At 41.9% G+C, this 15219-nt stretch overlaps 1 protein-coding gene across 1 annotated transcript; it reads right to left on the bottom strand.

Annotated features, from left to right (window-relative positions):
* Positions 1–11182: 11182 nt before the first annotated feature.
* On the bottom strand, positions 11183–15161 carry LOC129508885 (glutaminyl-peptide cyclotransferase-like). Its single transcript, XM_055324136.1, has 2 exons — positions 14696–15161; positions 11183–12342 (listed from the first exon to the last, which is right to left on the bottom strand). The coding sequence occupies exon 2, from the start codon at positions 11901–11903 to the stop codon at positions 11313–11315; it is 591 nt and encodes a 196-aa protein (XP_055180111.1). The 5' UTR covers positions 11904–12342; positions 14696–15161; the 3' UTR covers positions 11183–11312.
* Between the last annotated feature and the right edge of the window lie 58 nt (positions 15162–15219).

Below are 15219 nucleotides of genomic sequence, written 5' to 3'. Positions count from 1 at the left end.
AAGCTGTATGAACCAGAAAATGAGGCCATTTAGAGAAAGATGGTCATGTGCAGGGAAGGGACTGCGCCCCTTTGTGGAGAGGCTGACACTCTCAGGCTCTCCGGAAACAGCTGCCACCTCTTCCCTTTGGCCAGAGGCAGCAGACACACCTAGAAGCAAGGAGCCCAGGGGAGGGAATGTCACTGTGAAAAGAAAGGCCTTTGCTCTTGCCCCGTTGCAGTCAGGCATTCTTCCCTCCAAATGGGTTCTGGACAGATTACAGAGAAATGAGAAGAAAAAAAAATTTTTTCCCCCAAATTTCTGTCTGGGCAAAGACTTTTTAAGCTTAGACTGCAGAGAAGTAAAGGCGAAAGAAAAGACAACATACAACACTTGAAAATCTTCATTATGTATTTTAACCTAAGGCATCATATGTTTACTGTGGCCAAAAAAAGAGGAAAAAATCGCAGTGACATGTATTTTATTTTGCTTTTGATCTGTACCTTAACTAGCACTTCTTTGGATATTGGAGTACCCATAACAAATATATATTTTTAATGTGTTGCATATATTTATCTATACTACATATAATACATTAAATTTTATATACAGTGAAACACAGGTATTAAATACATAGTTGAGGGGACCTAGGTGAGTGTATACACCCATGTAACCACGACTCTGATGGAATATATGGTTCTAACACCCTGAAAGTTCTCGAATGTCCCTTTCAGGTCCCTTTCACCCCCACGGGAAATCACTCCTCTGATTTCTAGCCCATAGATGTTTTCATCCATTCCTACCCTTTATAAACATGGAATGGTACAGCAGGTACTCTTTCATGTCTGACTCCTTTCACTAGGATATCTTTGAGATTCACTCATGTTGTTGCACATGTATCACTATGTTATTTTTTTCTAAGATTTTATTTTTTTTAGTCATTTCTATTCCCAATGCAGGTCTTGAACTCAGGAACCTGAGATCAAGAGTCACACACTCTACTGACTGAGCCAGCTGGGCACCTCTCGCTACATTATTCTAATTGCTAAGTATTCCACAACAATTTGTTTATCTATTCTGATGATAGATTTTGGAGCTTTTTTCAGTTTTTGGCAATTGTGAATGAAGCTGCTACAAAGATTCTTATTCAAGAGTTGTTCTGGACAGTATGTTTTATTTCTCTTGGAGAAATACTTAGGAACAAAAGTACAGGGTCATAGGATGGATGCATGTGTACATTTTCCAAGTTTCCATTTTACCCTACTACCAGTATGAGAGCTCCAGTTGCTTGGCCCCCTCAACACATCTGCTGTTGTCATTCTTTAATTTTAGTCATTCTCGAGGATGACAACTTGTGGTTTTAACTTGCATTTCCCTGGCAACTAACGATGTTGGACATCTTTTCATGTTCCTTTTATCCATTTATATATCTCCTTTTGTTAGGTATCTGGTTGAATCTTTCGCCCATTTTTAACTGGATGGTTGGTGTTTTGTTATTTGTTTGTAGGCGTTCTTCATATATTCTGGATATAGGTCTTTTGTCGAATGTATATATTGCAAATATTTTCCAGCAATCTGACTTGTCTTTTTGTTTTATTGATGGTGTCTTTCAAGAAGCAGGAATATTTCATTTCAAAAATGACCAATCTAATCAATTTTTAATTTTATGTTTAATGTTTTTGTGTTTGTGTCTGCTCTGAGAAAATTTTCCCTTTTGCAAGGTCATGAAAATAATCATTTAATTTTTTTCTAGAAGGTATCCAGTGTTAGCATTTACATTTAAGTCTATGACTTAAATAGAAGACAAGGTTCATTTTTTCCCCCCTACATTTATCCAATAGTTCCAGCACTGTTTGTTGAAAAAATTTTCCTTTCCCTATTGAGTTACGTTGGCATCAATTGATTATCTATTAGACTCTATTCTGTTCCATTGATTCATTTGCCTATATGCTAGTACCATCCTGTCTTGGTTACTATAGCATTATAGAAGTCTTGAAATCAGGTTCAGTGAGTCCTCCTGTTCTTCAATTTCTTTTCTTTTCTTTTTTAAAGATGTATTTATTTATTCACGAGAGACACACACAGAGAGGCAGAGACTTAGGCAGAGGGAGCAGAAGCAGGCTCCATGCAGGGAGCCTGATGCGGGACTCGATCCTGGATTCCGGAATCATGCCCTGGGCCAAGGGCAGATGCTCAACTGTTAAGCCACCCAGGATCCCCAGTTGTTCTATTTCGAGATTGTTTTGGCTATTCTAGGCTCTTTACATTTCCATTATAATTTTTTTTTTTTTGAGAGAGAGAGACTATATGTGTGTGCATGAGCTGGGGGAGGGGGAGAGAGAGAGGGAGAGAGGAGAGAGAGAGAGAGAGAGAGAGAGAGAGAGAGAGATGCCCCAGCAGACTCCATGCCCAGCACAGAGCCCAATGGTGGGCTTGATCTAACAACCCTGAGATCATGACCTGAGCCGAAACACAAGAGTTGGATACTCACCCGACTAAGCCACTCAGGTACCCCTCCATTTGGATTTTTTAATCAACCTGTCAGTTTCTACCAAAAAATATTTTAATTTAATTGAGACTATAACTGGTATGACATTGAATTTATAGATAATTTTGGGGAAACTCAACATCTTCTACTCCATAGACATGATACATTTCTCCATTTATGTGGGTTTTCTTGAATTTTCTCATGATTTTCATCTTGTTTCTATGGTAGAGTTTTTGCATGTACTTTGATAACTTTTTTCTGAAGTACTTTCTTCTTGTTTTGGATGCTATTAAAAAGGGCTTTAAAACTTTTCATTTTTCATTGCTTGCTGTAAGTATATCAAAATACACTTAATTTTTGTGTGTTAACTTTGTATAATGTGATTTTACTAAAGTCACTTATTAGTTCCAGTGGTTATTTTGTAGCTGCCTTATAGATGGTTATGTTAGATGCAGATATGGTTTTTCTCTTTCCTTTCTGATCTTTATGCCTTGTATTTACATTTCTTTGCCTGATTGCAATCATTAGGAGCTCCAGCACAAGGCTGAATAGAATTGAGAACAGACAGTCTTGCCTTCTTCCCAGTCTTAGGGGAAAACATTCAATATTTTACCTTTATTAGCTATAGGTTTTTGATAGATAGTGTTTATCAGAATGAGGAAATTGTCTTGTATTCCTAGTTTTCGGAGATTTTTATTATGAATGAGTAAAGAATTTTTCAAGTTCTTTTTCTACATCTACTGAGATGGCCACATGGTTTTTCTTCTTTACTCTGTTCATACAATGGATAACAATTGATTTCCCGTATGCTACCAACTTTGCACCCAAAGGATAAATCCCATTTAGAATGATGTGTTGCTTTTTTTATATTGCTGGGTTCCATTCATTAATATTTTGTTAAAGATGTATGTAATGTATCCATGTTCACAAGGGGTATTGGTCTATGATTTTCTCTTCTCATAGCATCTCTGTATATTTTGGTTTCAAGATGATTGCTGGCATCATCAAACCGATTGGAAACTACTCCTTCCTTCTTTGTGCTCTGAAAGGGTTTGTGTGAGATTGGCATTATTTTTTCCTTAAATGTTGGATGGAATTTACTAAGGAAACCATCTGGCCTGGGAGTTGTGTTTGTGGTAAGATTTTTATTTATTTATTTTTAAAGATTTTATTTATTTATTCATGAGAGAGAGAGAGAGAGAGAGAGAGAGGGAGGGAGAGGTAGAGACACAGGCAGAGGTAAAAGCAGGCTCCTTGCAGGGAGCACGACGTGGGACTTGATCCTGAGTCTCCAGGATCAGGCCCTGGGCTGAAGGCAGCGCTAAACCGCTGAGCCACCCTGGCTTCCCTGTGGGAAGATTTTTAAATTGGGAGTTCAATATCTATAATAGACAATATTTGTTTTTTTTTTTTTAAAGTGCTGCTTATAGTAAAATTCGAGAAGTAACAGATATGTTGAGCAGGGGAGAACTGTTAAGATAAGAAGAGCCAACACTAGGAATACCTGGCTGGCTCATTTGATAGGATATGTGGCTCTTGATCTTGGGGTTGTGAGTAGGGATTTGCTTGACTTAAATAAAGTAAAAAAAAAAAAAAAAAAAAAGCCAAGACTTGATTTGGGAAACTCTCAGGCTAACCAGATCACAGAATGCAAAATAAGGAGATTTGCTAGCTGTCCAGAAAGCAGACCACTTGCTGGTGTTGGAGAGACCAGCCATGTGAACTGTGGGTCCCCTCAGCCAATGGAACAGAGGCCCAGGATGGTGATGGGAGAACTCAGGAAATGTCTGTGGAGGAAGTTTGTGTTTATGGTGTCGCACCTGTGACATGCACAAGGCGTTGGAGAATCCTGTGTCGGCAGAAGCCTGCCAGCTCAACCTGAAAGAGACAGAGGATTATATGAAAGAAGGCCGTCGGGCTCCCTGCATTCTAGAGGCAGTAAACAGGCTGGCAAATCTGCTCAGCTACCCCTCAAGAAAAAGGAACATGACTCAGGGGGTCCTGGAGCCATAAAGGGACTTGCAACCCAATAGAGTTTACCCAGATGGATTTCAAAATTGCTTGGGGCTGGTGATTCCTTTCTTCCTCCATTTTCTCCCATTTGGAATGGGAGTGTCTGTACCTGTTATCCTGTGTTGGTCCCACAATTGAATTTTGGAAACAGTTAACTCGTTTTCTAGTTTTACTGGTCCACAGACAGAAGGGAACTTTGTTCCAGGATGCACCATGCCCAGGTCTCCTCCTTACCTGATTAAGATGATACACATGATGACATTCGGAAATTTCAGACTGGGGAAATTTAGACACGATTTGGGGCTTGAGTTGATACTGTCATGGGTTGAGACTTGGGGATGCCAGAACGGGGTGAGTGTGTTGCATGTGGGATGGATGTGAATCTTTGAGGGTTGAGGGCTGAATAATGCCCCCCACTATATCAGGTCCCGATCCCTGCAACCTGAGTGTTGCCTTATGTGGATAAACAAAAGCTCAGTCCTCCTCTGGTCTCCCACTACCACCCCCATAATGCTTCTGACACCAGACTTGGTGGGAGCATTCCCCACACTGAGCAGTTCCATGACACCAGCAGCATGTCCTACAATTTGGCTTGATTCTTTTTATTTCTTTTAAGATTTTATTTATTTATTCATGAGAGACACAGAGAGAGAGGCAGAGACATAGGCAGAGGGAGAAGCAGGCTCCCTGTGGGGAGCCTGATGTCGGACTCACTCCTAGGACCCTCGGATCATGACCTGAGCCAAAGGCAGGTGCTTAGCCACTGAGCCATCTAGATGCCCCTTGGTGTTTCTTTCAAGTGCTCAGAAGCTCTAGTACGGGATGGTGATATCTTCCTGATGTGTCTCTTTCACTGTCAGAAAATGTCCTTCATCTCTGCTAATATCATCATACAGTTTAGGAAATGGCCAGGGATTTGAGGTGGAATTTATATATAGATTTGGGGAGCTCACTCTGCATGGCTCCATCCTCAGGTTTCGGGTACCCGACTGTGCATCTCAAAGAAAGTCTGAATGTGGCTGTGACTCTGTCTGTGCATCTCAAAGAAAGTCTGAATGTGGCTGTGACTCTGTCTTTCTGCTTGACTTCTAGTTATCCCATGCTGTCACAGACTGGTCATGCCCCCTGGGCAAAAACCATAAAAAACAAGACCCCACAGTGCAGTTTTCTTCCCCAAGTCAAGTACCTTCCAGTTTCTGCCTGCTTCTAGCTGCTCTTCCGTACTTCAAAATTATATATTTCTAAAACACCTTGTCTAGAGTTATCATTGTTTGCTAGAGGAATAAACTAGTATAGGCTATTCTGTCACTATCATAATGAGAAATCCCCTGAATTACAATAAAATTTTTTTAGACTTCAAGAGTCAGAAAAAAAATTAAATTGCAAACAGCTGCCTTGGAAAATGGAGAAGTAGAGAGGCTGGCTTGTGACAACTTCTCTGATTCTGGAAGGACAGGGAAAGTAAGAAAGCAGGTGACCTGGTCTAATCTCCTCATGAGGACATTGATAACTAGGTATTTGCTAGGAGCAGAGTGGTTAGTGATGAAACTCTTTCAGCATGGTGTTAAACAAGCATAGGCTCTATAGCTTTATTACCGGAGAAGGTCATACTAGTTATACAACTATCTGGGGTGTAAGATGGAGATGTCTCAAACCTGAATGCCACCCACCTTCTGTGTGAGGTGCCCTGAAAACCTTGTTAGAGACCTCATATATTACTGTGAGCCAGAGGGCACATGGGAAGAATGGACCTGGGGCCAACAAGGCTTCCAGCTTCAAAAACTACCAGGGGTACCTGGATGGCTCAGTCAGTTGAGTGTCTGCCTTCAGCTCAGGTCATGATCCCAGGGTCCTGGGATCAAGCCCCACATGGGGCTCCCTGATCCATGGGGAGTCTGCTTCTCCCTCTCCCTCTGCCTCTCCCCTCTGCTGGTTCTCTCTCTCTCAAATTAATAAATAAAAATCTTTTTAAAAAATTCTACCAAACTCTCGATGAAGAAAACTGTAGACGAAATAACAGAAAAAGACATAAGATGGGCAAAGTGTCTTCTACAACGTATACAGTTTTCATAACAAGGAAACTTCTTGTTTTATAACAAGAAATAACTGCTTATTTTTAAGTACCCACCATGAAAACCATAAGTTCATTAAATGAACCTTCCAGAAAAGTTTACAAGGAATAATATTGCATGGAACTATAGGATGCCAAATGTCAAAGGTATAGATCAGATCAGCCTAAGCTACTCTGCAGTGACAAATGGCTCTGGGTCTCAGTGGCTTACAACAACCAGATGTGTTTCCTGCACAAAGGACATGGCCCTCGTTATGCTAGCTGTGGATCCAGTCTAGTGGAGCTGCTTCTGTCTGGAACACAGCTGATCTGTCGGAAGGATAAGAGAGCAGGCGAAACATGCCCAGGATGTTAGAGCTTCTGTCCAGAGCTGCCACACAGCACTTCTGTTAACATTGGTCAAAGTCAAAAAAAAAAAAAAAAAAAAAAAAAAAAAAAAAACATTGGTCAAAGTCACACTGTCAGTCCTGCTCAACAGGACAGAGAAGTATGGCACCCCAGAAGTGGGTGGTGTAGAATATTTGTGAACAGTAAAAGTCTGTCATTTCAATGTTAAACAAAATCAAGCTCCCACCTCAAATAGAGGAAGGAGGTAGAGGCAGGAGGATGGCTTATATTTGCTGCAGGCCAGTTGTTCTCTGGCCACTGTTATCCTATTTCCCTTTTAATCCTCCCACCGTCTTCAGCAGATATCATTATACCCTTCCCAGATGAAGAATGGATGCCCAGCAAGACTAAGTACCTATCCTGGGCCATGCAGTAATAAGTGGAAGAGATGGATTTCTTTTGTTTTGTTTTGTTTTGTTTTAAGATTTTATTTATTCATGAAAGACACAGAGGCAAACATATAGGCAGAGGGAGAAACAGGCTCCCTGCAGGGAGCCCAATATAGGACTTGATGGCAGGACCCCAGGATTACACCCTGAGCCGAAGGCAGATGCTTAGCGACTGAGCCACCCAGGTGCCCCAGAAGAGATGGATTTCAAGCCCAGGTGCACCTGGTTCTCAAGTTCATGTGGTCTCCACTACCCCCCACTGTCTCCCAGTGTTAAACACACACACACACACACACACACACACACACACAATCGGGATGGGGGGGCTGATGGCACAGTTAAATGTCTGGCTCTTGGTTTCAGCTCAGGTCATGATCTCAGGACTGTGGGATCGAGCCCCACATTGGGCTCTGCACTCAGTGCAGAGTCTGCTAAAGGTTCTCTCTTCTGCTCCCTCTGTCCCTCCCACTTGTGCTTTCTCTCTCTCTCTCTTTCCCTCTAAAATAAATAAATAAATCTTAAAAAAAAGATTAAAAAAGAAAACATAACCCCCCAGAATACCAAAAAAACCTGCGACAGAAGCCATCCCATCTCAAACTGAGAGCAGGTTGAAAAAGACACTTCCCTATCCCTCACAAACCAGCATGTGAAAAACAGCTGATGGTGATGACCTCAAAGGAGAACCATGAAGGGAATTAACTCATCAAGGATCTCTTGACTTAGCACTGCTTGGGGCCCTGCCATGGAAGTTTCTAGTGGGGGAGAGAGATGTGTGGTGTCAGGCCAGGCGGACTTGAGTTGCATACTTAGCACTTCCGCTCATCATCTATGCACATTTGAGAAGCCTCCTTGTTTCTGTGAACCTCTGTTTCCTCATATGTAGAAGAGCAAGAACAATGTGCTGCCCCTCACAGAGCTGCTCCAACAATTAACAAATAAAATGTAAAGCACATAGAATTGGGACCCAACCAATGTCCATTCCTGATCCCACCCTTTCTTGCCTTAAAGAAGCTGATTGTATGGCAAGAATCTGAGAAATGGACAATCTTTGCTCTGGAGATGTTCCAAGGCAGTGAGGCAGGCAAGTGAGTAAGTCCTTGTAATAACTTGCATGGGGAGTTTAGGGTAGCTGGTGGAGCCGATGATGTAAGGGGAAGAGGGCTGGGATGGCTTGGTGTATTAAGTAAGCTTTGTTTAGCTGCATGTGAAGGAATCACAAAATAACAATTACCTAAACAGATAAAGGTTGTTTTTCCATCCTGAGACTAAGGATGTAAGCAATTCTAAGCTAGTACCTCCACAATTGTCAGAGTTCCTTCCATTTTGTGCTTCACGATCCTCACGATCATCACACTCCAAGATGGCAGCTTGAGCTCTGGCTATTACCTCTGTGCTCTAAATAGGAAGAATGAGAGTAAGGAGATGCTCCTTCTTCTTCTTCTTTTTTTAAAATTTTATTTATTCATTCATGAGAGACACACAGAGAGAGGCAAGACATAGGCAGAGGGAGCCTAATGTAGGACTCAGTCCCAGGACCCCAGGATCACGAACTGAGCCAAAGACAGACACTCATCTGCTGAGCCACCTAGGTGCCCCAGGACATGCCTCTTCTTGTTCCATCCTTTTAGACAGAATTTACTTACATGGCTTTACTAGAATGGCCTGTGGTATTTCTAAGTGGAACAGTCTGAGAGCAGTTGTCCACATGTCTGGGGCTCTAAGGACTAAATTGGAGACTCATTGCCAGGCTTCATCAACACAGATGTGGTAGCTCTAGGAGTACTTGGGTTCCCCAAGAAAAGAGTATACAGTGAGGACAGCCCCTCCAGCCCCAAGGCCTGGAAGCAAGGATAGGCAGTGGAGGTGAAGTTCACAAGACGGGAAGGAAATAAGAAAAGCGTAGTATCAAGGACAAAATTTCAGTCAATAGTGATCAGTGCTGAAAATGAGGCTACTCAGGAAGATGTCATGGAAAATGGCAGATAAGAAGCTCCAAGCCTCAGTCCCTCCATTTAAGCAACCATTAAGCTGGCAAACACTGATAGAATCAGCTTTTTTTTTTTTTTTTTTTAGAACTCTGGAATCTAATAACAAACCTAGAGCAAGCAGGAGCACGTATAATGAGGGAAAAAGCAGCTTAATTTAGTAAAAAACTGTTGCAGCATTTTTGCTTACCTGCTTACCATCTCCTGTTCCCCAGCCCAGCAACAGCCCTGGGAAAAACAGCCTGAATCCCTAGTGGGATTCAGATATGGACCTTGTTCTCAAACATGTGGTCGTGCACATTGACCTGGCTGGCAGTTTTCTGAGGGACTGCTGAACTTTGCTTCATCCTCTGGATGGAGCCATTCCCAGGTAGTATCTGTTGAAAGCATTTAAAGACATGTACTACACATAGCTGTCTGGGGCAAGGGAAGGAAGATAGGGTAAGAAGCTGACAAACCAGAAAGACCTGGGAAAAGGAGACTGAGGAGGAAGGGTTTTGAAGGGCTACTTCATATACCAGGTAGTCGAGGCATAGACTGTGCCCAGGGCCAGAAAAATGCTGAGAAAAGACCTGAGACACCCAAGGTATACACCTTTGGCTAATCTCTGGGCTTCATGCAAGCAGAAAGTAAAAGCTAAAGCAGAGTGGCAGGTGTCCTAGAAAGGTGGAGCAGAGATGCCCAGGTCAGAGACAATCTTAAAAGATCAAGAGTGTTTCCTTTTAGTTTGGGGTTTTGTTTTGGTCTGGTTGTTTGCTTTTTGTTTTGTTTCTTCTTGCCTCCAGGTGTTTAAAGAAATCTGTGTTTGGTCGGTGGCTGACAGATAACAGAACAGAGACTTCAGTGACTACACATGATAAGGAATACAGTCTGCAAAAAAAACAGTTTGGAAACATCACTAAATAAATGGATGACTGTAACCCTTAACAAGAAATAACAGCAAACCTTCCAAAGGGGGAACAGAATCTAATTTCCAGAGTTATAATATTCAAAATGTGCAATTTTCAACAAAAAGTTACAAAGCAAAGAAAAAGAAATGCATAACTCAGGGGGAAAAATGGACAGAAACCATCCCTGAGGAAGCTCAGATATTGGACTTCCTAAGACCAAGACTTATTTATTTATTTTTTAAGATTTTATTTATTTATTCATGACACACACACACACACACACACACACACACAGAGGCAGAGGCAGAGACACAGGCAGAGAGAGAACAGGCTCCATGCAGGAAGCCTGATGTGGAACTTGATCCTGGGACTCCAGGATCACGCCCTGAGCCAAAGGCAGATGCTTAACTGCTGAGCCACCCAGGCATCCCAAACCAAGACTTTAAAGGAACGATCTTAAATATGTTCAAATAGTGGGGTGCCTAGATGGTTCAGTTGGTTAAGCGTCTGCCTTCAGCTCAGGTCATGATCCCAGGGTTGTGGGATCAAGCCCCATGTTGGGCTTCCTGCTCAGCAGGGAGCCTGCTTCTCCCTCTCCCCCTATCCCTGCTCATGTGTTCTCTCTCTTGCTCACTCCCTCTCTCAAATAAATAAATAAAATCTTTAAAAAATATGTTCAAATAGCTGAAAGAAACTTTGGACAGAGAACTAAAGGAAGCCAGAGAACAATCAAACTATAAACAGAGGGTATCAAGAGATATAGAAATTATTAAAAGGAAGCAAATGGAATAATTCTGGAGCTTAAACGTACAACAATTAAAATGAAAAATTTGAAAAGCTCAACAACATTGATGAATCTTTAGGTAAAAAGAAAAAAAAAGGAGAAGATGCAAATAAAATCAGGAATAAAGGTGAGGGCATTCACCTTTTTTTTGAATGTAAATCTTTTTTTTTGATGTAAATCTAGGATTTATTGATCATATATTCAAAGACACAGAATGAATCTATAAGATACAGGTTTCACATGGCATTTGTCTGGAGTGAGTTTAAGTTGTGCCTTGACTTCTGAATGTGAAACTAGATACAATTGCCACAAACTAAGACAGAATATTACAAATGAAGATACTCTAACATAAAGGCTTGTAGGATTTTGTTTAGATTGTCAATGGTTGTTTCGTCCAAATTTTCTTCATTGTCATCCATGGTGTGAAAGACTTCAGGAAAAGGAGATGGGATCAGATATAAAACTGGAACACCTCTTCTTAAAAATGGAATATGGTCATCCTGAATCACCCCTCCATAACTATGATTCTGGAAATAGCACCTCTCCAAAGAGTGATCCTTGAGTAAACCTAATTTGTGGAGTTCTTGTTCAATCGCTTCAAGTCTATTAAACCATCTGGCAGATTTTGGAAAAAAATTGGGAAATGTTGGGTTGGGTGCTCCAATTAAATCCAACAAGACCAATAAATCCATGCTGTGCAGTTGGTTGGTATCTTTCGCTCCAGGTGGGTGTGGGGTTGATGCCATCTTGGGATCTAAGTGCCGAGATCCATACAGAGAATCATGAAGAGACCAATGAAGAAGAGCCTCTTCCCCATCAAAGAAAATTAGCTGGAGTGAGAGATCTGGCTTGGAGTCTGGAATTTTCTCCAAGGAAAGGAGTTGCTTGTCTAAGGCATGGGCAAGTTCCAACAACATTGCTATATAATGCTTGCAGTGGGGAGAAGAGAATACTATGAACAATTGTACACCAACAAATTGGACAGATGAAATGGACAAACTCCTAGAAACACACAAATTATCAAAACTGACTCAAGAGGGAAGAGGATATTGGAACATACTTATAAAAAAAAAAAACAAGATTGAATTAGTGATCAAACTCCCCCCAAAGGCAGGATAAGATGGCTTCTCAGGTGAATTCTACAACATCCTTAAAGAAGAATTAACACTGGGGTGCCTGGGTTGCTCAGTTACTTAAGTGGCCGACTCTTCATTTCAGCTCAGGTCTTGATCTCGAGGTCATGAGATCGAGCCCTGTGTTGGGCTCCAAGCTCAGTGAGAATCTGAGGATTCTCTCTCCTCTCCTTATGTCTTCCTCTGCACTTGCTTGTTCTTTCTCTCTCTCTCTCAAATAAATCTTAAAAGAAAGAAGAATTAACATGAATCCTTCTCAAACTATACCAAAAAATAGAAAAGAAAATCTTCCTAATTCATTTTATGCGTCTTTATGTTCCATTAGGGCTGAAATTCAACCCTTCACTAATGTACAACAGCAAAAGCTCCCAAAACAACAGATCTGGCTGAGCAGACCTTCCTTAGGGATTCTGCAGAGGGTGCTTACATATTAGAGTTAGAGTGTCCCTTCCCTTTTAAGAACTTATTATTGTAGGGGCACCTGGGTGGCTCAGTTGGTTAAGTATTGGACTTGTGATTTCAGCTCAGGTCATGATCTCAGGGTTATGAGATTGAGCCCCATATCAGGCTCTGTGCTCAGTGGGGAGAGTCTGCTTGAGATTCTCTCTCCTTCTGGCCCTCCTCTCACTTGTGCATGTGTGTGCATGCATGCATAAATAAATAAATCTTTAAGAAAGAACTTATTATTTTGTGATTCTGTTCATTGTAATTCATTTCCCTAATTTATCAAAGATCATTATTTGCATATTATTTTATCTGTCAAAATGTTGGCCTGTCCCATTTCCAGGTTGGGTTGGGTTAATTTGCATTTAAGCAGCTTTTATTTTTTTATTTTATCTTGTTATTTTTTTAAAGATTTATTTATTTTAGAGAGAGAGCATGGAGGGGAGGGGCAGAGGGAAATAATCTTGAGCAGACTCCCCACTGAGCATGTAGCTCAACCTCACACAACCATGAGATCATGACCTGAGCCAAAGTCAAGAGTCAGACACTTAATTAACTGAGCCACCCAGGTGCCCTGCATTTAAGCAGCTTTTAAATAATATTTGATTTTTTCCATTTGTCTATGGCTAATTGATTTTTGACAAGTGGGCCACGGCCATTTATTGGGGGAAAAGACAGTCTCTTTAACAAACGGTACTGGGACAACTGGATATCCACATGCAAAAGAATTAAGCTGGACCCAGGCCTTATACCATATATAAGAATCAATTCAAAATGGATCAACCACCTAAATAGAAGTGCTCTTATAAAACTCTTAGAAGAAAACACAGAGGTAAATGCTCATGATTTTGGATTTGATGATAGATTCTTAGATATGACACTGAATGCATAAGCAATGAAGGGAAAATAGATCAGTTGGAATTAATAGACACTAAAGCCATGTGTGTTTTAAAGGACATTATCAGAAAGTGAAAAGATAACCCACGGTGTGGGAGAAAATATTTGCAAACTGTGTATCTGACAGGCGTCTGGTATCCAGATAGGTAAAGAGCTCATACCACTCGACAATACAGAAGCTAACTAAATTTTTTAAATGGGTGAAGGAAAAAAATAGGCAAAAGACTTGAATAGATATCTCTCCAAAGAACACACACAAATGGCCAATGAGCACATGAAGATGCTCAACATCACTGATTAATAGGGAAATGCAAACCAAAACCAGCATGAGGTGTCCCTTCATACCCACTGGGAAATCAATAATAATAATAGTTTTCCAAATAACAAGTGTTGGACAGTGTGGAGAAATGGGAACTTTCTATTGATTGCTTGAGGGATGTAAAATGGTTCATCCTCTGTGGGAAACAGCTTGGTGGTTCCTCAAAAAGCTAAACATAGAATTTCCATATGACCCAGAAATTTAACTCCTGGCATGTACCCCAAATAATTGAAAAAGACACTCAAACAAATACATGTACACATGTGTTTATAGTAGCAGGATGGACAATAAGCAAAAGTTGGAAACAGTCCAGAGGTCGATCAGTGAGTGAATGAATCAACAAATAGTAGGACATTCCTACAACAGAATATTATTTAGCCATGGAAAGGAATGAAGGCTAAAAACACCACAGGAAGGATGAACCTCAAAGACATTATCCAAATCAAAGATGCCAGACCGCAAAGGTCAAATATTGTATGATTCTATCTATATGAAATGTCAGAATAGGGAAATCCATGGAGATAGAAGTCGATGGGTGATTGCCAGGGGCTGGGGGAGAAGGGGATAAGAAGAAACTATATAACATGTAGGAGGTTTTCAGAGTGGTCTAAAGGTCTGGGAACTAGGTACATACATACAGGTGGTTGGGATCGCACAGTACTGTGAATGTACTAAATGCCACTGTACACTTTAAAAAGATTAATTTGGGATCCCTGGGTGGCTCAGCGGTTTGGCGCCTGCCTTTGGCCCAGGGAGCGATCCTGCAGTCCCAGGATCGAGTCCCACGTCGGGCTCCCTGCATGGAGCCTGCTTCTCCCTCCTCCTGTGTCTCTGCCTCTCTCTCCCTCTCTCTATCATAAATAAATAAATCTTTTAAAATAATAAAAAAGTTAATTTAATGTTATGTGAATTTTACCTTAACTTTAAGAAATGGGAAGCCACTCAGAAATGTCAGATGGCCGACCATCTCAGCTCTGCCCGCAGACCCGCAAATCCAGGAGTCACGGCTCCTTCGGCCAATTCACAGGTCGTCGGTCGCAACGTCATCCCTGTACAGTTTTATCTAGAGCTCCTTCCTGGTGGCTCTGAGGCTCTAGAAAACAGATCAGGAAAATTCTCCTGATGTTAGCTCACAGCAGGCCACGAGCGCTCCGTTAACGTGAGCGAAGCCTCGGGGGGGGGGGGGTCAGAAGGGCGGAAGGTGGGAGTCGGGGGACCAAGCCCTCCAAGGAAAGCGATGTCTTCCAGGCAAATGCGCTACTGCTCCAGGGAGCTGCGGGGCCCCGTGAGATCGCAGGCCTGGCCTCCGCTCCTCCGAGTGTCGGTGCCGGGTCAGACGTCAGGTGCACCCCGGCGTCCCCGCCGCGCCGCACCCGCAGGTCAGGCCGCCGCGAGCCACCAACCTCCCCCCGCCCGCGAGAGCGCGCGGCTCCGGGCGGG

Source organism: Nyctereutes procyonoides, unplaced genomic scaffold (genome assembly GCF_905146905.1).
Source record: "Nyctereutes procyonoides isolate TBG_1078 unplaced genomic scaffold, NYPRO_anot_genome, whole genome shotgun sequence".
Taxonomy (NCBI): Eukaryota; Metazoa; Chordata; class Mammalia; order Carnivora; family Canidae; genus Nyctereutes; species Nyctereutes procyonoides.
Note: the sequence above shows the minus strand (reverse complement) of the source record. Positions and strands in the feature narration are given on the sequence as shown.